Source organism: Mangifera indica, chromosome 5 (genome assembly GCF_011075055.1).
Source record: "Mangifera indica cultivar Alphonso chromosome 5, CATAS_Mindica_2.1, whole genome shotgun sequence".
In the NCBI taxonomy this organism is placed as follows: Eukaryota; Viridiplantae; Streptophyta; class Magnoliopsida; order Sapindales; family Anacardiaceae; genus Mangifera; species Mangifera indica.
In genome coordinates, this window is record NC_058141.1 from 13896391 (window position 1) to 13922905 (window position 26515).

At 33.6% G+C, this 26515-nt stretch overlaps 2 protein-coding genes and 2 pseudogenes across 11 annotated transcripts; 3 read left to right on the plus strand and 1 right to left on the minus strand.

The window, feature by feature from the left end:
- Positions 1-6489: 6489 nt before the first annotated feature.
- LOC123217724 lies at positions 6490-7543 on the plus strand (annotated as a pseudogene).
- A 2786-nt stretch (positions 7544-10329) lies between these two features.
- On the minus strand, positions 10330-12768 carry LOC123215840 (bet1-like SNARE 1-1). 2 transcript variants are annotated; one of them, XM_044636097.1, is made up of 6 exons: positions 12636-12768; positions 12322-12392; positions 11461-11608; positions 10832-10888; positions 10676-10735; positions 10330-10565 (listed from the first exon to the last, which is right to left on the minus strand). In XM_044636097.1, exons 2-6 carry the CDS (start codon positions 12333-12335, stop codon positions 10476-10478), a joined length of 369 nt encoding a protein of 122 aa, XP_044492032.1. In that variant the 5' UTR covers positions 12336-12392; positions 12636-12768; the 3' UTR covers positions 10330-10475. The 2 variants fall into 2 exon arrangements, with proteins under 2 accessions (XP_044492032.1, XP_044492033.1); XM_044636098.1 differs by having other exon boundaries at positions 12322-12416; positions 12636-12744.
- Positions 12769-13727: 959 nt separating this feature from the next.
- LOC123215561 (deoxyhypusine hydroxylase-like) lies at positions 13728-16340 on the plus strand. 9 transcript variants are annotated; one of them, XR_006502112.1, is made up of 4 exons: positions 13728-14076; positions 14273-15047; positions 15275-15748; positions 15875-16340. XR_006502112.1 is itself a non-coding variant. In XM_044635711.1 (3 exons), the coding sequence occupies exons 1-3, from the start codon at positions 13977-13979 to the stop codon at positions 15908-15910; spliced, it is 255 nt and encodes an 84-aa protein (XP_044491646.1). In that variant the 5' UTR covers positions 13734-13976; the 3' UTR covers positions 15911-16340. The 9 variants fall into 9 exon arrangements, 1 of the variants encoding a protein (XP_044491646.1); XR_006502111.1 differs by having other exon boundaries at positions 14279-15047; XR_006502114.1 differs by having other exon boundaries at positions 13729-15047; positions 15275-15499; positions 15630-15748.
- Positions 16341-16487: 147 nt separating this feature from the next.
- Positions 16488-25456, plus strand: LOC123215571 (annotated as a pseudogene).
- Positions 25457-26515: the final 1059 nt, after the last annotated feature.

Sequence of the window (26515 nt, forward strand, 5' to 3'; positions counted from 1 at the left end):
ATATGAATGTACGACCAAATTAAATACAATAATGATTACTCGAGAGCAAAATGAGTAAATAAAATTCACAAAATCAATGTACTATCAAGAATTGAATTGAACAAGAGATAAAAAAGGAAAAATATTAAATTCCACAAAGGATGTCAGGTGAGGGTATTTAAGAATTCAAGTGTATCAATTGATGGCAGTAGCTGGTGATCTCTCTCAATTCTCAAAGAAGAGATTGCCAAATGAATGCAAAGGAGGTTTGAATAGAATTAAATGCGTAGTCCAATGATTCTAAAGTAGTGTTTTATTATAGTTGTGATATTGTATTTTCCAACATCTGGGCATATGCATGTTCCCCACAAATGTCTGGTATCAGTAACATGATGAGGTTTCCTTCTTAAGAAAGGGGTGGATTTTTGTGTTTGCAGACCAAAACAAGAAGACTTTAAAACAATGCTCACTCACTGTAGTATTTCTGTAAAAAGAAGGGGGATGAGTGGACTGTAAAATAGCAGTAATGGGTCAAAATGAGGTCAGCAAAGGTAGTAAAAAGATGGTAAAGAGAATAGACATCTGCCTCCACAACAGTACACTATGTCTTCATGAAAGGCACTTGAGCATGCCATAAAGGAAGCTAGTCGGCGCACGTCACCATCTTCATCCATTTATTCTCTCACATTACTCACTGTTCTTCATTTTCTTTTGAGTTTTTCATTTTTCAGATGCAGGGGACAAATGTGCAAGAGGCATGGACCCAAGTTCAATAAAAAGCTGAAGTCTGGCCCAATTTATCAGACCACCATCGTATGTCTAAAACCATTATCGTATTTACAAGTTCAAAGAATTGACTAGAAAAATAAAAAACCCTTTAAATAAGATTTGCATCGGCAAGTTGAGCATCTAATACAATGTTTACTAGGTATCCGAGGTTTTTTTTTTTTTTTGGGTTAAGTATTACGTATCAGAATATGCAGGATACTTTGTCTAATTGTGGATTATAAATGATCCCACTTAATATAAAAATACGAAATTTATTTGGTTGCCGGATTGAACCTATTACAGATTCTCTTGCCAAATTTATAGGGATTGACGGATTCAGAAAGTGATGGAAATTATTAAGCTTAATCACCAAAACAAACAGTGTTTCTTCAATCTTGCTTCTGCAAAATTATATATTCAAGATACATGTATTCCATATTTGTGTAAGATTCATTATTTACTTGTATAAACCCTATATAATTAGGGTCACATCTAGTAGATAAAGTACTATTGTTGTTTAGTGAAGTATACAATTGTACAATTTTACACGGTATCATAACAATAAATTTCTCCTGAATCTCTTTACTCAACACAAATTAACCCATGTCAGCCTTGTAAATTGTAATATCCACATGTGCGTATTGAAGTTTTTTGATAATTTCATGTTTTTATTAACTTGATTGAGTATGATCCGTATGTGGGTTATAAAAAATCATTTTAAAGTTATAAAAGAAAAGAAGAGTGAAATGGTCATTCAAAAAGTTGAAATGTTTTTTCAGTAACAAATAAATGAATGACTCAAATAATAATTTACCAATAAGTAATTTAAGAGAAGAACAACCGTTTCAAAGTATTGATGTCTGAATAGACAATTATTTAGTTGAAAATTCTATAAAAGAGATTGATATTCAATTAAAGAAATTGTTTCCATTATTTTCATATGCACAATGTTGAATCCTAATGCTCAATACTCTCATCACAACCTTCAAGAACATATTAGAGAGAAGATTCAAGACTGGAGTTGATTATTCAGCAAACACTTTCATGGAATCCAAGTAAGTAAGAGATTGATTCCATTCTTGTTACTTAGATATATGAAATTGGAGAAAGTTATTTTTTATGAGAAGCACAAATTCAATTACATGTTAAATAATATGAAGGAATGAATTTTGATGATTAGTTGCTATATTGTTATGTGCATTGTAAAGATATGTATTGATATATATGATTGATGATGATGAACTAAGGAATTGTGATTGACATGCATTAGATCATGATTTTGATTTGGATGTTATGGGTGTTATATGTGTTTGATTTGATAGATTGCAATTTTTATAAACAGGAAAATGTTGGTTGTTGAATTGAAACAAGGAAATACGTCAATATAGATTTGGTGGAATGCTTACTCCAAAGACAAGATCAGTTGTTTTTATAAAGATAGGACAATAGAAACCATGACGAAATGTATGTTCTAAGAACAATAATGATCATTTTGAAATGTTATGGGCGTTATATGTGTTTTATTTGATGGATTGCAATCTTTATATCATAGGAAAATATTAGTTGTTGAATTGGAACAAAGAAATAAGTAAATATAGACTCGGTGGAATGTCTATTCTAAGGACAATATCAATAATTCTTACAAACATAGGATAATGGAAACCATGACGAAACGTCTATTTTAAAGATAAGAATGATCGTTTCATACATATAGAATAGGTCAGAATGGAAGATTCATTCTAAAGAGGAGAATGACCATTCTAAATTAAAAACTACAAAAAAAAAGACCTCAGATATAAGTACAATTTGTTTGAGAGATCATAACGTGTATTCCCTAGAAGAGATATGCCCATTCAACAATAGTGAATGTATGTTTCATAGTCAATTAGATGAATAGTTGTTTCAAGCTCATGATAAACACCTATTTCACAAGTTGTTTTGTAAATTTTAAAGAATATTATGAGTACTTAAAAGTACGAAGCATCTTAAAATTGATACATGAAGGGCATGAGTCATGAGTAAGTTTACAAAGGGTGGAAGTGTAAGTAAGCCATAAGAAAAGTTTAATAAAGGGCTTGAGCATGTAGTCATACTCCATGAAAACATATCAAGTGTTTTATGCATGAGATAAGTTAGCATATTTAGCATATTTTCTAATAGGGTGTTTGAACTATGAGAGACTTAATTCTATAATTATGTATGTGAGACATGATCCTATGAGTTTTGACAGTTTTACGAATACCCATGAAAGATGATTTCTCATGAGTTTTAAAATATGTTTTCTAAAAGGTTGTTGCTCTGGGGTACATGTTACACACATCTATAATAAGGCATACGATTGAGATGCTATGACAATCTAATGTATCTTGTGCATGGAAATGGGGATTGTAATAGTTTATGTTACTCATGTCACATGACTAGAGTATCAAATATTTACCTTAACTTAGTTTAATCAGCACAAACAATACAATTTTTACAATTTTTACAAAAATGGTTTCACCAATGTTTTGAACATGTTTAGGTCATGTGTTGCATCTCATGTGATCATAATTATATTGTGTCAACTTGTGTTGTTGCTAGCGCTTTGTGGTTTTGTTATTTTAGGCATGAGCTCGACATTCCACTATGCTTTTCTCACTACTGCTATGTGACAATTAGTCTACTCTTCATATGGCTACTGATCTTGTCTTTTATGCTTGTACATATCGATATTAATCTCCACTTCATTCATGAGTTAATTACTTTAGGGCACTCCATCTTTAATATGTTTCTATATTCTCTCAAATTACAAATGTTTTCACCATAAGGTTGTTTGACAATCACTTTCATATATGAGATGTCTTCAATTATATTCATGAATGCCCGCTCCAATTGCAAAAGAGTGCCAAATAGTAATTTTTATATTCAAGGTCTATGTAATTCATATTAGTGTAGAATTTCTTATTTCCTGATATAAACCCTAATTAGGTTGATAATTATATTATACTATTGTTGTTTAATGAAATTAATTTACAATTATGCAATTCTATAGCTTAGAGACCTTTAATGATAATATTGGTTTTCAAAGTAATTAAGGTATGTAGAACATAAATTATATAATGGTGCTTTTCTCTTCCTGAGAGGGATAAAGCATATAAACAAATCTTCGTTGATAAACAAACATAAAAAAGCTAAGACGAAACGTAAAACAATTATTTATGAATAACAAGAGCAAAGGAACAAGAGTTGGCAGCAGAGTTATAGAAAATGGCTAATAAGGTAAAAGACGAATGATTTGGTTGAGAATTAAAAGTAGTTGCAGCACTCACGTAGTTGTCGTCCTTGTTCTTGCGATTGTCCATGTCTCTTCCTCTCATAATTTTCTTGTAGACTCGTTCAAAATCAACATCTTATGATACCTGAAACCCATATATATCTTACACATATACATATATGCAATCAGGACAAAATTATACAACAATGAATTTGATTTAATCAATGATCATTGTATATAAATATAGCTAGGTTAATGTCTGTTCATTCTTTTAAACCACTATGCTCCTTTTTGTCTCCCGCATCAAAAAAGTGAAATTAAATATTTCATGGGCAAAAAAAAAAAAAAAGGTTAAAATATTTGCATGTTTTTGTCCATGATATAACTTAGGCAACACATGAATCCGATGGCATATAACATTATAACTTAAGTTTGGCTTTAGAATTTTGAGGGTACGTGTTATTAAGTAGAATTGGGATGAATTATCCATGGAACGGCCAATATACGCTTGATTTTTAAGAATGGGTTTGATATATTTTTTTAGTGTTAATTTTATCATTTTTCAAAGATGAATAAGTCGTACGTCTAACCAAAAAGAAGAAAAGGAAAACGTTAAGAAAGAGCTGGAGACCGCCAGGCATAAATCATAATAAAAAAAAATGTATTGGTGGCACCTGTCTTAGTGCTGCCATTTTCCATGCAGACTCATTTCTACACGAAATAACAACTGCTTACTATCCCTGCCCTACTCTTTAATGAAAAAAAATTCGGCCTGCAGAATATAAATATGTGTATGCCAAAGACAGTGAGAGAGAGAGAGAGAGAGAGAGAGAGAGAAGAGGCTGCATCAGAATTTAAGGATTTGTATATGAGAAAAAAAGCCAGTACACTTTATGTTTATCAATTAGTTTTTTACCTCAGAAAGTAAGAAAATGTTGCTTAAGATCAATCAAATTGAGCTTTCACACATCTAAGATAACAGTTATCTATATGATATATAAGTGGAGTTGGTAGCTTCCAGATTTAATTTCTTATATCTATTCCAATGTCGTAGGTGACCAAGAAAGAAAATAATATAAAAACTTTTTCTATTATAATTGATTTATATATAGATCACATAATCAAAACTTACAATTAATAATTAAACCTAATTACAATATATTTGATACATATCAGTAATTTGTAAATATTATGATATTAAGTGAGTTTGATTGTGAGGACTAGATGGGTGGTGATGGTTTTTCTTTTTGTTAACATTGCGCAAAATTAGCTTTTAGATAAAAGACAAGTATAAAGTTCAAAAATACACTGTTTTCTTGATTTCCCATAGGAAGGTTCCTGCATCTTTCCTACCCAATCTGATAAATAGGTCATAATTTTTTTTTTAATGAACAATAACGTTAATAGTTTAGTTGGATAGATAAACTTAGAGTACAGTAATTAGTCTACAATTATTATACTAGATAATTCAAGGTTTAATTTGATATGACATCATCAAGTCTCAAACCCAATCCCATCACCCGGAAATTCCACTGCTCATCCACTCAAGTCCATAGGTCATAATTTTACTACCATCAATTCATGGTTATGTACTAGCAAATTATAATTCTGGCTTACCTATGACTTCTTAGTAAATTTCTTTGGTTAATTTCACATATGCTTGCTATAGTATTTGCTGACTTGGTTCCAACATGTGTATGCGATGCTGTGAATTAATAAGCAATGAATAAATTAACATACCTGTTATTGTTTGGTTTAAAATAAGAAAAATTTTCAGAGACAGTGCAAATTGAACGTTTCTTTATGTAGTATATATTAGCAAAGAATTTTCAATTCTTCCTTACTATATATGTATATATATATATATGCATGTTATTATCAATAAAAATATTTTTCATATTTAAGGAGTATAGTTTATAATTTTTATAATTCAAATTTTTTATTTATCAAGTATCAATAAAATATTCAAAATACATGCATATATACACATCACTAGATTGATCGTGTACAAACATGTATGTATGATGTGATACAAGTAATTCAAAAAAGTTTTACCCACAGTATTAAGAAATGAGTTAACTAAGTGCATATGAGTAGACAAATGTGTAATATATTTTGAAAGAAGAAAGAGATGAGAGATACATACATAAATGACAAATTAAGTTAAAGAGCGTGTTAGGGAAAACATTAGATGAGGATGGTGAAAGCAACAAGAGCACTATTAGGGAGACAAATTATTCAAAGAAAATATTAAAAATATGGTAATTGTATCGTAAATATATTTTACTAGATATAAAACTGCTGCCGGCTAACAGAGAAATACCCTCTTAGCAAACATCTAAGACTTTTCTCTCTCACAAAAAAATCAAATTATTTCTCACACAATTCACATAGGTAATGACTATGTCGTTTTTTTGTCTCTACTTGTCTTACATAAACATCCTTCTCATCTCTTTCTCATCTCTATATTATCCTCTCTCATTCAATTCCTTCCTTCAGAAGAAACGTTTGGAGTGAAATTTATAATTTAAGTCTTGTTGTGTCATGGAATCCAACCCTCAAGAAGATTCAAAAAGCTCAAGCGAAGAAACTGATCGATCAGAACAAGCAAACGATGATATGGGCACTGGCCGATCGTACGAGTGTGTGTTTTGCAAGAGAGGTTTCACTACGGCTCAGGCCTTGGGTGGGCATATGAATATTCATAGAAAAGATAGAGCCAAAAACAGGCCTACTTCACTTCCTTCTTCAATTTCAGATAAAGCGGATCATGAAAATTATGCAAATTTTAGATCCTATTCTACTGTCCAAAGCAACCCGCCTCATTATGCTGTGGCGCCGGAGCCTCACTTAATTATCAAACATTTTTTCCAGCATCATCGTGGGCTGAGAGACCGCTGCCTACACATCATAGCAATGACTACTTGTATGGTAGAAATCCACAACAAATGAATCCATTTGGAGATGATATTTGGCGAGGAAATCTCGGCTTGAGAGTCGGCCCTTCCCAAGTAACTGATGAGAAAGATAAGAGAGGAGGCACAAGTGAAGAAGATGAACTAGATTTGGAGCTTCGACTTGGTCATGATCCGTAGTTTTTTATTACATAATATATATATATATATATATATATATATATATGAATTATGTATATGTAGTGGTATTTGTCATCTTGTACAGATAAGAGTTCCTTAAGAAGTTCGATTTTTCTGAAGTGGGAAAGATTCAAGATCGTGAATAAGTTGTTATATTTTTCGCATCAATAAGTATGTTTAAGCAAATCTTCATACAATTTCAATTGGGTGAGGACATGGAAGGAGAAGCAAATCAGATGAAAGGTGTCACTGATATGATTTCACAGAAGGAAGACACTGGTGAACTGATTTTATATCAACTTCCAGCTACAGATTTTGAAGGTAGCTTTTGTTTCCTCCTTCTATTGTACGTATTTAAGCCTTGTTTCATTAGGGTTTGGTTTGATGTTCTTCTGTTATGCACTGGCTACTATCATTTGCCCCATACTTTGATCTGCTTTATACCAAATGGAGAAGGATTTTGTATAATTTCATGTTTGATGAAGTTAGATTCTCTTATCATATATAGCATTACCAGTAATCAGAATTTTCTCGTTCATGCTGACAGTAAAGAGAATTGCTTATATAAATTACCCACAACATAATCTGTACAATTGATACCACAGTTTTGATTTCTTAGTAGCCCTAATAATTGCTTGTTCAGAAAAGGGAGGAAACGATATGATAAAAGATTAACCACCATCCACGGGATACCCATGTCCATTATTCATGGTTGCCCCATAAATAATCATGTAATTAATTTCATGTACAATCTTAGTTACATTGTGTCTATTAGTTTTACACTAAATAAATTGAAGCCGTTTGCATCCCGATACCCTTCTTTTGTTTTCAAATCCAGCAAAATCATCACACCATGGGTTATTAATTTCTAGCTATATACATTAGTAATTAAATTTTTTCACACGTCTAAAGGGTTATTAAATAAATGCTTGCCTTTAGCCAATATATTGATTAATTAGATTTGGGATTTGTTTGAATTAGTACTAGTTGAATTCCTTGTCAATATTGTGTTATCGTTATTGTTATTTATTTATTTTTTTAAGTTTGAGACACTGTTAATCGGTCTCTTGGAATGCGAAATTTTACACTTGATATGTTGCAAGACTAGGGGCATGTTTTCCCCCCCAAATCATGGATCCTATATTATATTTGAGGGAAAAAAGAAGCTGCCGGCGCATGAACTAGTTTTAGTTGATTGGAGAACAACAAAAAAAAGAAGAATGAAAAGAAAATCACATTTCTAAGTAGCAAAAGATCAAGAAGAAACTAAATTCTTCATGCATAATCTTTATTAATTAAATTTCAAAAGGAAGATTAGATGCATATAGCCCTCCAGATTCTGTTTAGCTAAAGATTTTCCTTTCGATGTTTTGATTTATTCTGTTTGTTGATGACTTGCCTGCAATTTTATATGTACAGCGTTACTTGATCTTGTCAACAAAGATTAATGTAACGGATTTACTGGTAAGTTATACTGATTTATTGTGGGATATATATGCTGAATGGAATCGGCTTGGCTCTTTCTTGCCCCCACATTTGGGTGAATAAATTATATTATTGGGCGGCTGAATTCCTTGTAAACGTTGTCAGCTCTTGAGATAAAAAAGTGACAATCGGTAGAAATAGAATTCATTGTATTTGTTGTTTTATTTCAGTGTCTTCTTGGTAGTACTGCAAGAGAGATGAAACTTTGTTTATTAGTTAGTTTAGAGTATTGAAGTATGGTGACATTGTAATCGGGCAGGTAGCTAGAAAGTGTTTCATTACAAATTATCGAGAGCTTCATGTCCCTCATTCTCAAGTCATCAATATGATTCTACTTAACGATCTTATAAACTAGGTTAATATTATCTTAACATCTAATCTCTGTAGGATATTTTTTTAGTAGTATTTTTCTTTGTATTTACATTTGATGAAAACAAATTTTACTATACGTGGGTGCATGTCACGAGGCTGCTGCCCGCACACGAACCCATGCCACGGTCAAGAGCTGCTGATATTACACATATATACAGGTGCAGGAGAAGAAATAGAGTGGTGCAAGGATATGATTGTGAGATGGATATCCAACAAGATAAGGCATGAGAATTTGACGGTCAAATCATAATTGATTTTCATCAAATTGGCAACCTAATCATTCAGCATCATCTATTTGCATGATAATTAAGCGTTACCGAAACTTAAAGCCATGGACTCTACCTCTTGCTTCTAAATTAAGTCTACAGATAATTAGATTTACTCTGCTCTGTCCGGGCCTCACAATTAACCTAAAGCATTCATCAACACTTATATTTATTTATTATGTCACGTAATTTTCCATTTGTAAACTAATTCAAGAGGCGACTTCCTAATCATATTTAGTTGCACTAATAATTCAAGGGGCAGAATTCCTTCATCAAGACTTTTGTTACATTGACTGCATGTTGAAGTATGTTGTGGAATAAATATATATTAAATTCAAATGCCATTTTCTCTCATATATCCCCATCAAGAAAAAAAAAAATCTCAAAATTAAGACCTTGTTGAAAGAATATTATAGGTAGGTAGGTGGCCATAGAACCATAAAACTGAAATTTCTGAGAAGGTGACACAGGTACGGGAAGAGATCCTTTAATTTCACGAATATATTGTCTGGTCACTTTGACTCTCATCAAGTGATGGGAAATAGATATTTTGAAGTTTGGTGACAGAATGTCCCAGGGAGAGAACGCCAAATTTATACATTTATATTACTGATAGACTCATTTTTATAATTTTATTTATGTGCAAAAGCAAATTTCTGAATTTGGACCTTCGGAATTTGAAAACTTCAGACCAGTATGCTTCGTTCTCCTGCCAAGATATGAGAAAAAGTTATTTTAGTTACAGCAACTTCAGACTATCTTCTATTTCTATGACTTGCCTCCTTACATTATAAATTAAATTGAACCCAAATGAAATTAATAGATTGATTGATAATTTCAGATTGCACCAACCGCTGGAAATACGTACAAGAAGTGTATTAGGTTTGTGAGTAAACAATGAGAGATTCTGAAAACAGTACTGCATTAGTTTAAAGGTTTACTGCACATCCAAAGACCAGCAGTACTGCTCTGCTACGTCAACAAAAGCTTCACAAGGCTTGGCTCAGCCACAGACGAGTGAGTAGTACCTCAGGGAACGTGGAGAATTATTATACATTGATATACACTTAATATAGTTGGCATGATGCAAGAGCACAAAACACCCTCTGTCTATTTTAATGCATTTTTACAGCGGTTTTATAGAATAAAATTCTCTTTATACAACCACATCATAATCCCTTACATGAAGCAGATGACATTGAATACAGTAAAAGGGTACATAAAGCTGCAAGCTGTATCAAATACATCATAAATTGTTTACCTAGTGAGATAGTATACAATTAAGAAAATGACTAGAAATGATGCAACCAGGGTAAACATTCTCCTGCTTGATTTGGTCTCAAACACCTGTTACAGCAAATCAAACTTATCATTACTAAGTAATCGGATATGATGACAATAAAGTATAACACAAGCCAGTTTTCATTTTGTACAAGTAGGCCACATAGTCTACATACCGTTTTAAACTTATCCATGGTTCCAGACAAGACTCCTCTTGATGAATCCATATCATTGCCCTGAAACCCAATCCACATATGTAAAAATTAAGTAAATAAGCATCAAAGCAACATAATACAAAAGAGAGATTTACTGTAATATACATATATACATACCATTCGATCCAGCGTGCGGTTGTGGGTCTCCACCTCCTCATTTATATCACCCGAAAGCTGTTTTGAACAAACATAATCAGGAAATTCTTGGGGCATTTCAAGATTATAAAGCTAGGTACTGTACAAAATCTCATTCATATGCATATATAATTTCCTCTTTTTCAGACATGCACATCATAATCTCAAATAGCAAGCCCTATGCTTAAACCTCTTCTAAAAATGAACTTATGAGGGGACTTTGACTCAAATATTGCAAATCTGATATCATCAAATAAATGGGTAATGCTTCACATGAAATTAGGAGCATAACTGCATTCATCTACTTGAAAAAAAAAAAAAAGAAAAGGAATTTGAAGAAGGCCCCATTGCTGGGACAACAAAGAAAACAACAGGAATTCAGGAAAGATATAAATATTATTCCAACCAAGATACCTATAAAATTCTAAATAATTATTTAATTCCCTCCATTCACCTTCTGTCATTTTCTTTATCCCATCCACCTTCAAAACAGTCAAAAGGAGCATAACTGAATCACGTGAAAAGACCAAAAAGACCTCATAATTTTGTGACTTGATAAGAGAGTATTTCTTACAATTGTACCAATGTTTAGTGGAAAAGATATAACTTACTCTCTTCAGAAGGTTGACTTTATCTTGCAATCCTTCCATAGCTCTTTCATTATCATGCTCGTCAATTTCATGGGAATAAGAAGAAGAGGCTCTAATGCCACCCTCCTCAATGCCATCAAAAAGTGAAACTTTATTATTACGGTAATCCCTGCAAAAGGGAAAAAAATTAATAAATAGAAATGAACCAAATGGCCAGAAGATATATCACAAACAAAAAGAGTTTCATCAAGATGACATGTGGTCAGACTAAGCACAAAACAACATTAACTTGATTACGATGATAAAGTGTCTTATACAGAGAGGGTAATCTTTAACCTTAAAAGTTATATGATATCATAATACCAATGGGCTACACCTGTATGGGTATACCACCAGTATAACCTGAACCAAATGCATTATTAGATTCATTATACAAATAGTTAAAACTCTGCCAGAGTTGCTTGATAGTATTCCAGTGTGTGCATTAAACAATTGTGAATTTCACTTCTTCTTTGCATTCTTCCATTTTCTTATAGTAAAGTATTACTTTCTTTTCATAGATGAGTTAACTTCTTTTGAACCATAATTTCTTCATTTTCTATATAATAGATCAAATCAAGAAACAACCATTCAAATCATAATACAGTAACCCTGCCAAGGAGAATGGAGCAACCAACCTCTACATGCTCATTCCAGAGTGAAACAGCATCATGACATATCAATAGCAAGAAACTAACCAAATCCGACCAAAATTATAATTAATGATTTAGATATAAACTTCATAAGAAACGAGATGTCGGTAAAAATCAACAAGAACTAAATCTGATACACCAGTTATCCGAAGAAAAACTGAAGCAAGTAATAGAACTTGAAAGAACTAACCTTCTGGAATTCATGGCTCGAAGATCACAGAATCTAATCACTTCTCCGTCCCTTGAAAAAGTAATCTCCGCCTTTCAATGCAGTAAAGCGTGTTACTTAAAAAAAAACTCAGGAAATTAAAAAGAAAAAAAGAATCGCAGAGTAATTAGATGAAGAGATATTAAAAGAATTAAGAAATCCAAAGAATTCAGAAAAACGTTGAGTAGCGTTTAAAATTTGGAACTAAATTTATCTGGTGAATCAAATTAGAGAGATCGAAACCGCAGAGGAATTATAACGAAGGAGAAATTAGATTGGGAGAAAAGAGGCGTTACCTTTGGAGAGGAGAAATATGGAAGCTCCACTGGTCGAGACTGGAGAGCGAAAAGAACATGGAGGTAAAACGTGCATTGCGATGCAATATGCAACCGTGGTTGGGTTGGGGGTGGGGTCTACCTTTTCTTTTCTTAATTTGGATTAGTGGATAAGAACTGAACCACTTAGCCACGTCATAATGATTTTGGCTAATTAGAGCAGTAAGTAATGAGTTTATACGTAAAATAAAATCTTGTTTTGCCGTTTGTAAGTGAATGATTCCCTGTACTGTTATTATAAAATCGATTGATTACTGATGTCATGTTTATATTTTCATTTTCCCTTTTTTAATGGTAAAATAATTTTCCCACCCAATGTTTAGTGTATTTTCAGTTTTTATTATTAAAATTTTAAAAATCTAAATATCTATTATTATGTTAAAATTCTTCATTAAATATAAGGATAAAAAATAATTTAATTAAAAATATTAAAAACATAAAATTTTATTATATATTTTTTTAGTTTAAAATCGTAATAGTTTTTTTTGTTCAAAATTTAAAAAATAATAATTTTTCTTTTAAGATTTTTTTTTTGTTTTCCAATAATCACCTCGACTTTGATCGATAATCAATCTTTATTGTATCTTTTTCTCTCATTAATCTTTTAATATCAATATGTATTTTCGTTAAATAAAGATTAATTATTTTCTTTTGTCTTAGATTAATATCAAAAATAAAGATAAAGGGTATTGAATCGTCTTTTGATGTCTATCTATGGTAAACACAAATGAATCATTTTTGTTCATTTAAAAAACCAAAATGCTTTATTTGATGAAAATATATGTTGATGCTAAAAAGATTGGTGGGAGAGAAAGATATAATGAAAATTGGTTGTTGGCTAAAACCGAGGTGATCGTTAAAGAAGTAGAAAAAATATTTAGTGAAAAATAATTACTTTTAAAATTTTAAATAAAAAAATTATTAAAATTTTAAATTAAGAAGAGAATGTAATAAAATTTTAACTGCTTTTCAGTTGAATGATATTTTAACTTGGGTTAACAAAAAGGTTAGCAGTTGAATTTTTGAAATTTTGCATATGAAAGTGGAAATTCACTTAACTTTTCTTTTGGCCTTTTTTTAATTCATAAAATTATGTCCAAATTTTTCTCCCCGGAAAGAAGCATACTTCAACTTGCAATTCGGAAATTGGGTATCCGATTCTGTCGTCAACCTTAAGCTGTTAGTGAAGTGTTTTGGGTCGTTGGGGTTTATGATTGACCCAATAACTACTATCCTGGGATCATTGGACAACATGACCTATGCTTTCGAATCCTCATCCGAGATGGAGAAATTCCTCTTCGAATGGTGGCTCGACCCGACCTGCCAATCTCGGAGCGCGTCCGAGCACTTTGCTCTCTTCGCAACCTCAATGGTCCAGGCCCTCGGAACGCCCTGCTAAGTGGTTCGTTCACTCTCAACCTTTTATTTTTTCCTGTGCTGATTGTCGTTCACTCGCAGCTATCCTGCTTTGGAAGTAGTTTTGAATGATTTTTCTTTGCATTCAATTGTTCGTCAGGAGGCAAATTTCCATCGTTCCTTTTCCCCTCTTCTTTTTTTTTTTTTTTGGGTACTGTTTTTTATATGTTTTATTTTTTAAGTAATAGGCAGCAGAAGCGCTGGGGCCAATTGGTTTAGATGGCAATATTCCTTTGTTAAAGAATAGTTTAGTTTTAGATCCATTGGAGGAAGTTTGAGAGACATGTGAACTGGCACTACGCGAATTGAGGAATTAAAGACTGCTGGTGTTGACAATGAATCATCTGCTGTAAAAAGATCAGCTTTCTTGTCTGTTGACCCAGCTGCACCAAATTCATCATGTGCTTCTGTTGATGAGTTGAGGTCTGTTTTGTCATAAGAAATTGATAGATATATTTTAAAAATCTTGTTTAATGGTTACTTTGCTGACTGATTTTCTTTGGTGTTAAGATAAGTTATTCTGAATGAAGCAATAGGCATGTATGAACGATATGCAGCACTTTTTGCTCTTTGCAACAATGGTGGAGATGAAGCTTTTTCTGCTTAAATTGATTGTTTGGGTGCAAAAAGTGTTCTGCTGAAGCATGAGGTTTGTCAAGTTTAATCTAATCTGTGCTACTTCAAGGCCGTGCCAGTGTTCCTGTGGGTAGATGTAAAATTGTAATTATTGGCATGTACTGAATGTGGATGGAGATATATTGGTGCTAGATGAAAATGTTCTATTGAGAAACAAACTTTTTGGTGGAAGTTAACTAGAGAGTGTTAATTTGAAACATGCCTTGCTTCTGTGTTGGGCGAATTGCAAAACAAAGTTGCTTCAGCTGCCCTTAGAAAGGGATGCAGATGAGCATCCCATGGTCTGACATGAAGCTGGTGATGCTTTTGGTTCCATTGCAGGTATTATTACTTGCTAATTTTTTTTCCCTTTTTTTTTTTTGGCTGAGTGCCTGATGCATTCTCAGAACTTGATTAGCTAGAAACTGGTAGGAAAATTTGTTGGTTGTGTGGAAGATATTAGTTACTACTACTGTTCTTTTCAGCATAAGTTCTAAATCTCTTGACAACAAATATTATCAAGGAAAAAACTTGATTTTCCTTCTGTTTGATGGAGGGTGTCTGGTTAGGATGATGGACATCACATGCTTATTAAGACTGAAGTCCAACTGGGCAGGATGCTTGGTGATACTCTGTTCTAGTTAACTGTGACAGCTTACGGTAATAACTATCTTACTGCATGTGTATTGTGAATTACAGTTTTGGTGCATTTATTACAGGACACTTTTTATTTTGAATGAAACTTGTATTAGCAGATGAAAAATTTTTGCCTCTATGATAAACTGTCCTTCCCGGTAATTTTATCTCCACTGAACCATTCTCTTTTCTGTGCATGTGCTTAAAAAAATTGTGCTTCTTATTGAACGTCAGCCATTTTCCTTGTTCTGATATATTGTTAAATTTTCTTACGGGTCTATTATATAGATGAGCACAGTGTAGCACTTCTGGAGGAGTTTGCTGGGGATCCTGAACCTATTGTTTCACAGAGCTGTGAAGTTGCTCTTACCATGCTGGAATATGAACAATTGGGAAAGTCATTCGAGGTATGATCTCAAGATCCAAATTTAAAATCACATTCATTGAATAGAATAACATATTCAACTTACCAAAAAAATAAAAATAAAAAGCATATTTTCAGATTAATGACTTATTATTATCTTTTTCTGCAGTACCTCTTCATGCAGACCCTTGTGATGCAATTGTGATCTCTGTGGCATTTATTCAATATAGAAATTGAGATGAAAGATCATATTTTTATTATTGTACAATCGATAATCTGCAAGAGATGAAAAGCAGAAGAGGAAGTATACATGAACACTTGACTTCTTACAATTTTGTTCCAGTAATGTATTATGCTGCAAACCGTATAAGTTTAGTCGGGGGCATAAGCTGGACTATGGCTGTCATTTTAATTGGAAAAAAAGAAAAAAATCTTGTTCAGGTTTCTGTATTAGTCCTTGACATTAGCCAACAAAGAAGTTGAGGAGATAAATTCCCAAAGGAGAAAGTATGTTGACCTTGTCACTGTAAATCCTGACGGGAAAAATCCTCACCATTTGTATAATTGGTCAGAACTTAAGTGTAGAATATTATTATAGAAATGAATGAAGGACTTCTGTTGGTAAATTCAAATAATTTTTAAAGCTGAAACAAATTTATCAATTAGAATTTTCAATCTATTTAAATTCAAAGCTTAATTTTTAAAATAAAAAAATTAACGTTATAAAAACTTATTGATTTAAATTAAAAAAAAAAAAAACAAATAAATTAATTTTAGGAATTGCAATCCAAACCCAAAAGGTAAATGTGAAAACCTAAACCAGTCAAGGAAAAAGGAAACAGCAGTAAATGTGGAAGTGAAATGAAGAGAGCAGGGCAAAGCGTATAAGAAAATCCAGGGAAAGTACATTTACAGTAACAAGACTGACAATGGCGAACCCGCCAAAGCCCTGGAAGGTGGAATACGCAAAATCAGCGCGGTCTTCTTGCAGAACTTGCAAGAACAACATTGGCAAGGAAGTTTTTAGGCTTGGCAAAATGGTCCAGTCATCCCAATTCGACGGCTTCATGCCTGTTTATTCATCTTTTTCCCTACTTTTCCCTTTTTTCATATTTCCCTCTTCTTCTATGCATTTCGCGTTTCTTTTGTTTCACTTCTTATTACAATCTTGTTCACTAGTTTTACTTCTATTGCAATGTTCCGTTTTAGTTATTTGGTTTGTTTTGTTTGGTTACTGATTTATAGGGACTAGTAAGTTTTTGTTGAATGTCTTTTGAAAGAAGAAATTTTTTATTTTTCTCTGAGGGAAGTTGGCCCTAGTGTGAAGTAAAAATCAGTTTTTATTTTTGTTTCTTTTTCGGTTTTTATGCCGAAAAAAGAAAAAGTCCACGTGCTGAAGTTATTTTTCTAATGCACACTCATTTAATCTACGTCAAATGGGATTTTCTGTTGGCATTGTGCAAGAACCTTTTCTTTCTTTGATTTTGTACGACTTTATTCTTTTGTTTGTGGAGTGTGATGAATGTTTTGATCTTCCTGGCTTGCAGATGTGGAACCATGCAAATTGCGTATTGAAGAAAGCGAATCAGATAAAATCGTATGCATCCATTACTATTACAATTTCCAAAATATAATCCTAAGAGATGCCTCAAATAACTTTTGTTTCTTATTTCTGCGCTTTAGTCTTGATGATGTTGAAGGGTTAGAATCACTTCGATGGGAAGACCAACAAAACATTAGAAAATATGTGGAGGGTGGTGGACCTTCAAATAAGATTGCTGTCTCTACTATGGAATATGGTATTGAAGTTTCACAAAGCTCTCATGCTACTTGCAAGGACTGCAACCAAAAAATTATGGAGGGAGAGGTGTGTTTTTTTTTTTTTTCCTTGGGTTAAATGATAATTCATCTATTCCATTTTGAGGAAATTATTTTTCTATAGATGGATTGACGTCCATATCTTGGATCTTGCTATTTGATAACAGATTCTATTAACTTAGCTATGTCTTGCTGAAGCTGATTGTGGAATCAATATATTTTCTAGTTTATGTATTGCATTAGCATATGGAAATTATTGTTATCAAAAAAATAGAATGGCTGATTGATGTAGTTTGTTTATATCATGTTAATGTACTAGTAAATGAGTAATGTGAAAAGTACTTGAAAATTTCTTTTATTCTGTTGTTAGGTTCGTGTATCTTCCAATCCCAGTGGTCAAGGAGCTAGAGGTCTAGCATGGCATCATGCAAATTGTTTATTGAGAGTGACACCATCAATTCAAGTAGAAAAACTGTTTGGATGGGACAGCCTATCAGTTTCTGATCAGGTAGCTGTTTGTGCCATGGTTAAGAAGGTTCCATCTACTGCTAAGGGTGGTATGATGTTCATATGTTATTATTACTTGTCTGATGATGTCGCAGTGTTGCTAGATGTATTGTTTTACTGGCTTTTTTCTCTTTGTCATCGTACTTGTTGGTTCAGGCACGACAACTGAGGAACAACAAGATAAAGATATGCCCCAACAATCAACATCAAAGGCTGGTACAAAACGTAAAAATGTTGGCGTTGATCAGAGGTCAAAGGTTGCTAAGGCAGAAGGAGATGTCTCAACAGGGAAGGCTTCATCCGTGAAGAATTCTAATAACAGGCTGGATGAACAGATGTCTGATTTGGAAAGTAAGCTTGAAGCCCAGAGTAAAGAACTATGGGCTCTAAAAGATGATCTTAAGAAACATGTAACTACAAAGGAACTAAAAGACTTGCTTGACATAAATGATCAAGAATCCACAGGATCTGACTTGATTTGCGCGACCATTGGTAATTTCTTGGTGCTTCTTTTTACTGGCATGTAATTTCAGAAGTCCTTTTGTTGAATTCCCATTTTAGTTTACGGTGGATACCTGTACTCCCTCAAGAAGATGATGCTCCCTCTAAGCCACAACCCAAACAAACCTGCAAAAACTCACCCAAACCATCTACACTCCAAGCAGCAAACAGTCACCAACAATCCACAGTTCAACAAAAGGAAACCAGATGAATTCAACAGAACAAGTATTATATATGTTGAATGAAGAATAACTCCAACTATTCAGTGTTCACAGAAAATATAAGCAGATAACAAATAGTGACGGTAAATGAAATTGTTCTGGCAACAGTGGTGGCAGATCCCCCTAGGCCAGAGCCCCCCCTATTTCCCAATGCCTTTGTAAATCATTCATTTCCCTTTTTCTCTTTCCTTTCCTTTTATATCATGTTATTCCGACTATACTCTCATTCCTTTTACTTCCTCCATATATGCCAAACTTTTGCTCTCTTTTATAACTGACTCCACCTCACCACATAGCAGTTTTTCACTACTCCTACCCTTACTCCTCTTTTGGTATACCTTGGTGATGGGTGGTCTAACAGTTTATCATCTGATACAAGCTTCCTTTTCAATGTTTCATTAATGTTCATGATCAAGTGTTTTCTATGTTTGCTACAACTAACAGTGAGAATTAGGTACTATTACATACACACATGTGCCTCTTGATTTTACACAAATTATGACATAAGCAGCTCTGTTTGATTTTAGCCCTATATGCATTATCTATGAATGGAAAATTGATTGGTTAACCATTCATTAGTTGTTATACATCACTACCAGCATTGATATCTAAAGATTAAAATTTATAACTTTACTAAGGTTGTATTATTGTGATTCTTGTTTAGTGCTGATGGGATGATGTTTGGAGCACTTGGTTGATGCCCACTTTGTTCGGGTTCTCTTCGTTATTCTGGAAGCATGTATCAGTGCTGTGGTTACCAGTCTGCATGGAGCAAGTGTTCTTACTCTACTCATGAACTAGAATGTCTTGAGGGGAAGTGGAAAGTACCAGAAGGGACAGACAATGAATATCTTAGCAAGGTATTCAACTTAGATTAATGTGAGATTTTAATCTAAGCAAATTTGACTTCAGCTTTACCATGTTGATTGCAGTGGTTTAAAACACAAAAGAGTACAAAACCTGTCTGAGTCCTGCCTCCTCTGACATCAAACAATCCTTCTGCAAGCCAAGCCACTAACACCACATCTCAGCCTATAAGGGGTGAAACTTTGGGAGATCTTAAAGTTTCTTTTTCAAGATTACCTAAGGAATCCATGGTCTGGTCTTTTTATCTTTTGCTATATGTCAATGATTAAATTGTAGTTGAAAGTATCTGATTACTACAGTTTCAGAATATCACATGATAAATTTTTTATGGTTTGAGTCTCATGGAGGGGTTACTCTGCAGAAAGAATGGAAGAGAAAAATTGAGGAAGCTGGTGGAGAGGTTCATGCAAAGATCAATAAAGGTTACTTCCTCTTACCTTGGATTTTGAATCAAACTTGTTTAGCCTCATATATAGTCTATTACTGTAGAGATAAACATGTTGTCAGTTGTTACTTAAAAAGGCATATTGCAGATACTAATTGCTTAATTGTGGGTGGAGAGCTGGATGATTGAAATGCTGAGATGAGGAAGGCAAGGTAAAGCTGCTTTTGTGGTTCATGCTTAAGTATATTTCTTCTTTAGTTAGTTTAAGTTTGGCTAGAATGGTTTTGCTGGCAGGGGGATGAAAATACCAATTGTTAGGGAGGATTACTTGGTTGAATGTTTTAAGAAACAAAAGAAGCTTCGATTTGATCTTTACCAAGTTGAAGCCATTGGTGAGAGTTCTGGTATGGTCACAATCAAAGTTAAAGGTCGAAGTGCTGTGCATGAAGCTTCAGGTCTGCAAGATACAGGTCACATTCTTGAGGATGGGAAAAGTGTTTATAACACAACTTTAAACATGTCTGATTTATCAACTGGTGTTAACAGGTGGGCCAATTTTATCCCATCTTTCTTCTTGGTTTTATAGTATTTTTGTTTTGAATCTTTTACTTGACATTATGTCATATCTAAATTTCAGTTATGAACTGTGAGAACTACTTTTCAGAACTAAGCTCCAAGATCTTAACAATGTTTTTTCCTGTTAATCTTTATCTTGTCTTTGGCCTAAGGCATATATATAAAGCCAGAGTGCACTAGATCTGTGCTGCTTTGCCTTTGTAAATTCCCATAGAGCTGTCTTTTTCCTCTAAGTTTCCTTTTGAACGAATGCTGACTTGTATCTAATTGTTATGTCAAATTACTATATCCTGCAAGTTATCCAAGATGATAAAGGGTCAGACTGTTATGTGTTTCGTCAATGGGGCCGAGTGGAAATGAGAAGATTGGTGGGAGCAAACTAGAAGAGTTTTCAAAATCAGGTGCAATTTGTGAATTCAAGCGTTTGTTTCTTGAGAAGACTGGGAACCCATGGGAAGCGTGGGAACAAAAACTGAACTTCGAGAAGAAACCTGGCAGATTCTTTCCATTGGATATTGTATTGCATAACTCTTTCTCTCTAACACACACACACACACATACACATCCCTTCTTTCCACTTCACACACAAAAGATAAAGTATATTGTTAATTGCTGCTAGTTTCTTATTTTCATTATGAGTTTCCTATTTATGCAGGATATGGAGTTAACAAACAGTTGTCAAAGAAGAAACAAACTGATGTTGACAGCAAACTTGCACCTCCTTTAGTAGAGTTAATGAAGATGCTCTTTAATGTCGAAACATATAGGTCAATAAATTTGATTTGATGTATGGTTTTTCAGTTTGTATAATTTTATATAATTTATGTTTCTCAAAGAGAAAATTTTGAGATTTGCAGAGCTGCTACGATGGAGTTTGAGATTAACATGTCAGAAATGCCACTGGGAAAACTGAGCAAAAATAATATCCAAAAGGGTATTTACCTGTAAAAATTATATTTAATTTTGTTTTTAAAATTAATTCTTATTGCATTTACCATATATAATTTGGTGGCCTGTTTACTAATGCCTTGTCTATATTCTCTTTTCCCAGGTTTTGAGGCGTTAACAGAGATTCAAAATTTACTAAATAACAATGCATTTGATCCTTCTGTCCAAGAGAGCCTGATAGTTGATGCCAGCAATAGATTCTTCACTGTAATCTGTTTGGGAAAGAGTTTACGTGAGGACAAAGAGAAAGAAGAGAGATGCAGAAGAGTTGGCACGTGGCAGAATTTCAGAGGAGAGACAGGCAGCAGACAAAGTAGCAGACAAACAAGAAATACCAATATGCAGACAACCACAATTTGGGACCACTATGACTGTCAATACTGAGGTGGCAGCTGGGGAAAAGGTAGAGGCGGTTGGAATACAGAATAAAAGAAAGGAGGCAGGAGGAGAGAAGAGGGAGGAAAAATCAGAAAAAGAAGCAGAGAAGGAGAGCCCAGCCTCTCGAATGCTGGTGATGGAGCCCTGAGCTTAGAGTTTCTTTCAGTGTTTAGTTTCCTGGTTTTATCTTTACTATTAAATTGGTTTGTAAGAGAAAACATAGTTATATTCGGATTCCGTGAATGTTATTTTCATTAGTGTCTTAGATACATTCTGAAATCTCAATTTATCGTTTGTTTTAATACAACCCTCCTTACAACATTTACTGTTATATTGCTCTTGTATCTACTTTCGTCTGGTCGTTGTAACAGCCATATACATCAAATCAGGAGTGTCCGAGCTGCTTACCAAAAATCGACACCAGATACCTATCATAATCCCCTCTATTCATCCACATGTTATACAGGATGAAGATGATTTTAAGTCAAAGGTACAGATTTACTACTCTTGGATATTTTTTTGACATATTTGCTATGAGGTGATCGTAGTTGCAGAAGGGAGGGTCATAAGTGAAAATTGGATTGTAAGCCAACTAGAACTGATTGAATTACATATTGCCTAAACCACTTTTCTCTAGCAGTCCTTTAAATTACTGTTTTACAAAAAAAGTTCTTTAGGATCTGAAAATTTATCAATTTCTTTATCTGTCATAGACAATTCCTGCAAGGGGTGCATTCTAGAAAGTTGGGTTGTAAGCATTGTTTAAAACTCTTTTCTCTGGAAGTTCTATGAATGACTGTTTGACAAAGAAATTTCTTTAGAATCTGAAAATTTATCAACTTCTTCTTTCATAAGCATTTCCTCCTAAGAGGATTGATACTGATTTATTTCTAACTGATACAAAAATTACTGAGGATTATTTTTTTTGCTTTTTTGAGGATGCCTTTGAGAACCTGACCTCATAGTAGACAAATTATATGGTTTTTGTTTTGGTTTCCAGTTTTTACAACTTTGCTAGTCACTAGAACTTTTTTTACTGGCTGCTGCATCTGTTTGTCATGTGATTGTAGCATTATTATTCTAAAAATTGACTACTCAACTATATGTGCTTGTGATCTTTTGAACTCCAAAATTAAGCACTGTATTGCACAAGAGCCTGGCTCAAAAGTTGCTTGTTTTAAGCAATAATGGAAAGATTCATTAAGTCATCTTCTAGAAACAATAAAAGGTTTGTGCATGAAGTGAGTTGTTTATATTGCCCAAGAATATACTCCTTGAGGGAACAAAGTAGAGTCTGAAAGTAATAGCTGTGCCTTCTTGTTCTGTGTAAGTCTTTGTAGCCACAAATGGGAACTTGTTAGAGATTAATTTTTCTGTTCTTCTGCCTCATGCAGTTTTTTCCTTGACCAACAATATTTTGTTTGTGCTTCTACAGTAGGTGAAAATGTTAGAAGCTCTCCAGGACATTGAAATAGCTTCAAGATTAGTAGGTTTTGATGTTGACAGTGATGACTCCCTTGATGAGAAATATCAGAAGCTCTGTTGTGACATTTCTCCACTTCCTCATGATGGTGAAGATTATCAGTTGATTGAGAAGTATCTTCTTACGACTCATGCTCCTACACATACCGTGGGTTTAGTTTATATTATCTTGAATCATGACAATTAACTGTGCTGGTGATGACTTTTGCTGGATGGCTTATGTATATGTGGTCCATGAATGACATTCTGGCCCTTTATGAAATCCTCAGGATTGGTCTCTTGAACTCGAAGAAGTTTTTTCACTTGAAAGGAAAGGAGAATTTGATAGGTTTTCTCCTTATAAACAAAAGCTTAACAATAGAATGCTCCTCTGGCATGGTAAGCCGCAATTAATTTACAAAAAATTAAAGAGAAAACACTTCTGCAGTTACGTGTGATGTGTTATATTCTACACCATCTGCTGTAAAATTTTTCCACCCTGCAGGTTCTCGGTTGACTAATTTTGTGGGAATACTTAGCCAAGGACTGAGAATAGCACCTCCTGAAGCACCAGCAACTGGCTATATGGTTATCTCATTCTCCCACTTTTTTTGTGTGTGTGTTCATGTGCATGTGTATGAGTGTGTGTGTGTTTCAGGTGTTTCTGCACATCTGAATCTGATATATCTACCTACTATACTGCAAAACTAACTGTTCAATAATCTTTCAAAATAGTTTGGCAAGGGGATATACTTTGCTGACCTGGTCAGTAAAAGTGCTCAGTATTGCTACACTGATAAGAAAAATCCTGTGGGCCTAATGCTTCTTAGTGAAGTAGCATTGGGAGAGGTCTACACGCTCAAGAAGGCAGAAGTGAGTTTACCTTCCAGTCTGCATGAGTATCCTAATTTTTTATGTTTCCCAGCATTGTTATGTGGAGTCTGTTAGGTGGTTTTTTATTTCACATTTGTCTATCGAGATATTACTTTCAATTAGGAGTTTTAGTGCCCACACCTTTACTGGTGTCTTGTTATATGTGCATGGATATTTCCAAATTTGGTTTGTTAATTTAGCTTGTGCTTGACAACATTATTTGTGCACTCATTTATTGTGTTAGTATAACAATTATAACTTATGTATGCAAATACATCATTTTGTTTGTTATTCTGTATTATAATGGACACAATTTATATAATCAAAGTTGGCACAGTATCATGTGTAGCATGTGGGAGAAATAATTTGGCAATGCATATGTTTTCCTGCCAGTTCTTCCTAGTAATTTCTTTCTGCTCTATGATTCAGTATATGGATAAACCTCCTGAAGGAAAGCACTCTACCAAAGGACTGGGGAAGAAAATACCGCAGGAATCGGAATATGTGAAGTGGAGAGATGATGTCACTGTTCCTTGTGGCAAACCAGTGCCATCAAGAGTCAAGGCCTCTGAGCTTATGTACAATGAGTACATTGTTTATAATACAGCTCAAGTAAGTTCAAGTTTCGGTCTTTTTCCCTCATTTTATATCTTATTACTTCAGTATGGTAAAATTTTGCAATTCGTTCATTTGATTTGTCTATTATTAAGTAGTCATGTATAAGTAGTACCAACATAAAATATGGAAGAACATATTTTTTTCTGCTGCAGTGTGTAGTGGCAGATATAAACAATTTTCAAAAATGATTAACCATTTATTTATATCTTATGCACATATATTTGACAGGTTAAGATGCAGTTCTTATTGAAGGTGAGGTTCCATCATAAGAGATGAGAACAGTAGATGATGTAAATACCTTATGGGAAAGGGTTATGACTGTAAGTTTTCAAGGATTTAATGTGTATTGATGCGGTATGTGTTGATAATATCTCAGTCTTGGGGTTGCCTTAGGGATATTTCCAATCTCTAGTTTTGGCTATTATGTAAATAGTGTTGCAATGGAGAAATTGCCTCTTTTTTTTTTTTTTTTTTTTGTGGGTTTGAAGAGAACGCCCTCTTCTTCAATCAGTTGGGTTACTTCAGCTCTAATTTGAAGTTGGTTAACCATGTTAATACAGTTTTACACACATACTCCGTTATTTCCTTTTTTGTTACAGCTGCCCGTAGTGTTCACATAATCAGTTGGGTAAGTTTGAATAGGGTTTTCAAATGAATTACGGTTTTATACTAATTTTAATTTTCAAGTTCGGTTGTGTAATGTCGAGTGTGGTGGGGTGAGGGGTTTACCTTTATTTGTTTTTTGTGATAGGGGTATTACCACCAACTGATGTTTCTTCTAGAATATATGTAGACGCCACCATAGTTCAGGTGAAGAAACACTTTTCTGATAAGACACTAGGGAGAAAACTTAGGGAGAACCCTTCCAGATGTCTTGTTAAAAAATAAAGAATCGAAACCAGAGTTTTTCATAATTTTTAAATCATATTTATTTTACAATATTTTTCAAACCATCTTTAAAATTTTATCGAATTATAAAATTTTAATTGAACTCAAAATATCTATCATTATTCATTCACAGTCAACTTTCAACTCATTTTCGTTGGTCAAGAAGTTGAACCAAATCAAATGTTGAGAAAACTTTCAAAATGTGACATCAAAAGAACCCACAATGAACTCAATCATAAATAGCACCAAAGCCAAAAACTCAATCCAAACCATCGAAGCTGTATGGCCAGGTTGCCCAGCCAAATAAAATCGTAATATCCACAACACCAGCCATTGACAGTGGCATTGCTTCTCTTCTTCTCTATTGTTGACTGCCAACAAAATGGGATTGTGATTTGTGATTTTTAATTGATTTTGAGATGGGGTTTTGCAAAGTGTTGGGTGGTGCAGGGTAGATGGGTTTCTACAAGGATGGGATGTTGTGATTGCTGGCTTTTGTGATATCCCAAATATTAGATTTCGGTTGGTTTCGGATCTGTGCAGTTCCTTAGACGGCATTACCTGGAACATACCAATTATCTTTAATTACTTGATGTTAATTTCAGGTAAGAAATAGAACCGACAACTAGGTATCTAATAGTTCTAATATCAGTCAGACAATTTGCTCAACCCTAGGGACAATAACTTGTGCAACCGATGAAAAACAATTCGTAATCATACATTGGACAGTAAAAATTGTAAAATTAGACAAATAAGAGAAACAATAATA

What these genes read in the sequence shown, in the direction of transcription:
- LOC123215840 (XM_044636097.1), bottom strand. An exon ending in ACCGCACGCTGGATCGAATG is followed by an intron (nt 10,736 to 10,831) that starts GTATGTATATAT and finishes ATTGGGTTTCAG; the next exon opens with GGCAATGATATGGATTCATC. An exon ending in CCATGGATAAGTTTAAAACG is followed by an intron (nt 10,566 to 10,675) that starts GTATGTAGACTA and finishes TTGCTGTAACAG; the next exon opens with GTGTTTGAGACCAAATCAAG.
- LOC123215561 (XM_044635711.1), top strand. Translation starts at nt 13,977, where the DNA reads ATGGTGGCTCGACCCGACCTGCCAATCTCGGAGCGCGTCCGAGCACTT. An exon ending in TCGGAACGCCCTGCTAAGTG is followed by an intron (nt 14,077 to 15,629) that starts GTTCGTTCACTC and finishes TCTATTATATAG; the next exon opens with ATGAGCACAGTGTAGCACTT. An exon ending in AATTGGGAAAGTCATTCGAG is followed by an intron (nt 15,749 to 15,874) that starts GTATGATCTCAA and finishes CTTTTTCTGCAG; the next exon opens with TACCTCTTCATGCAGACCCT.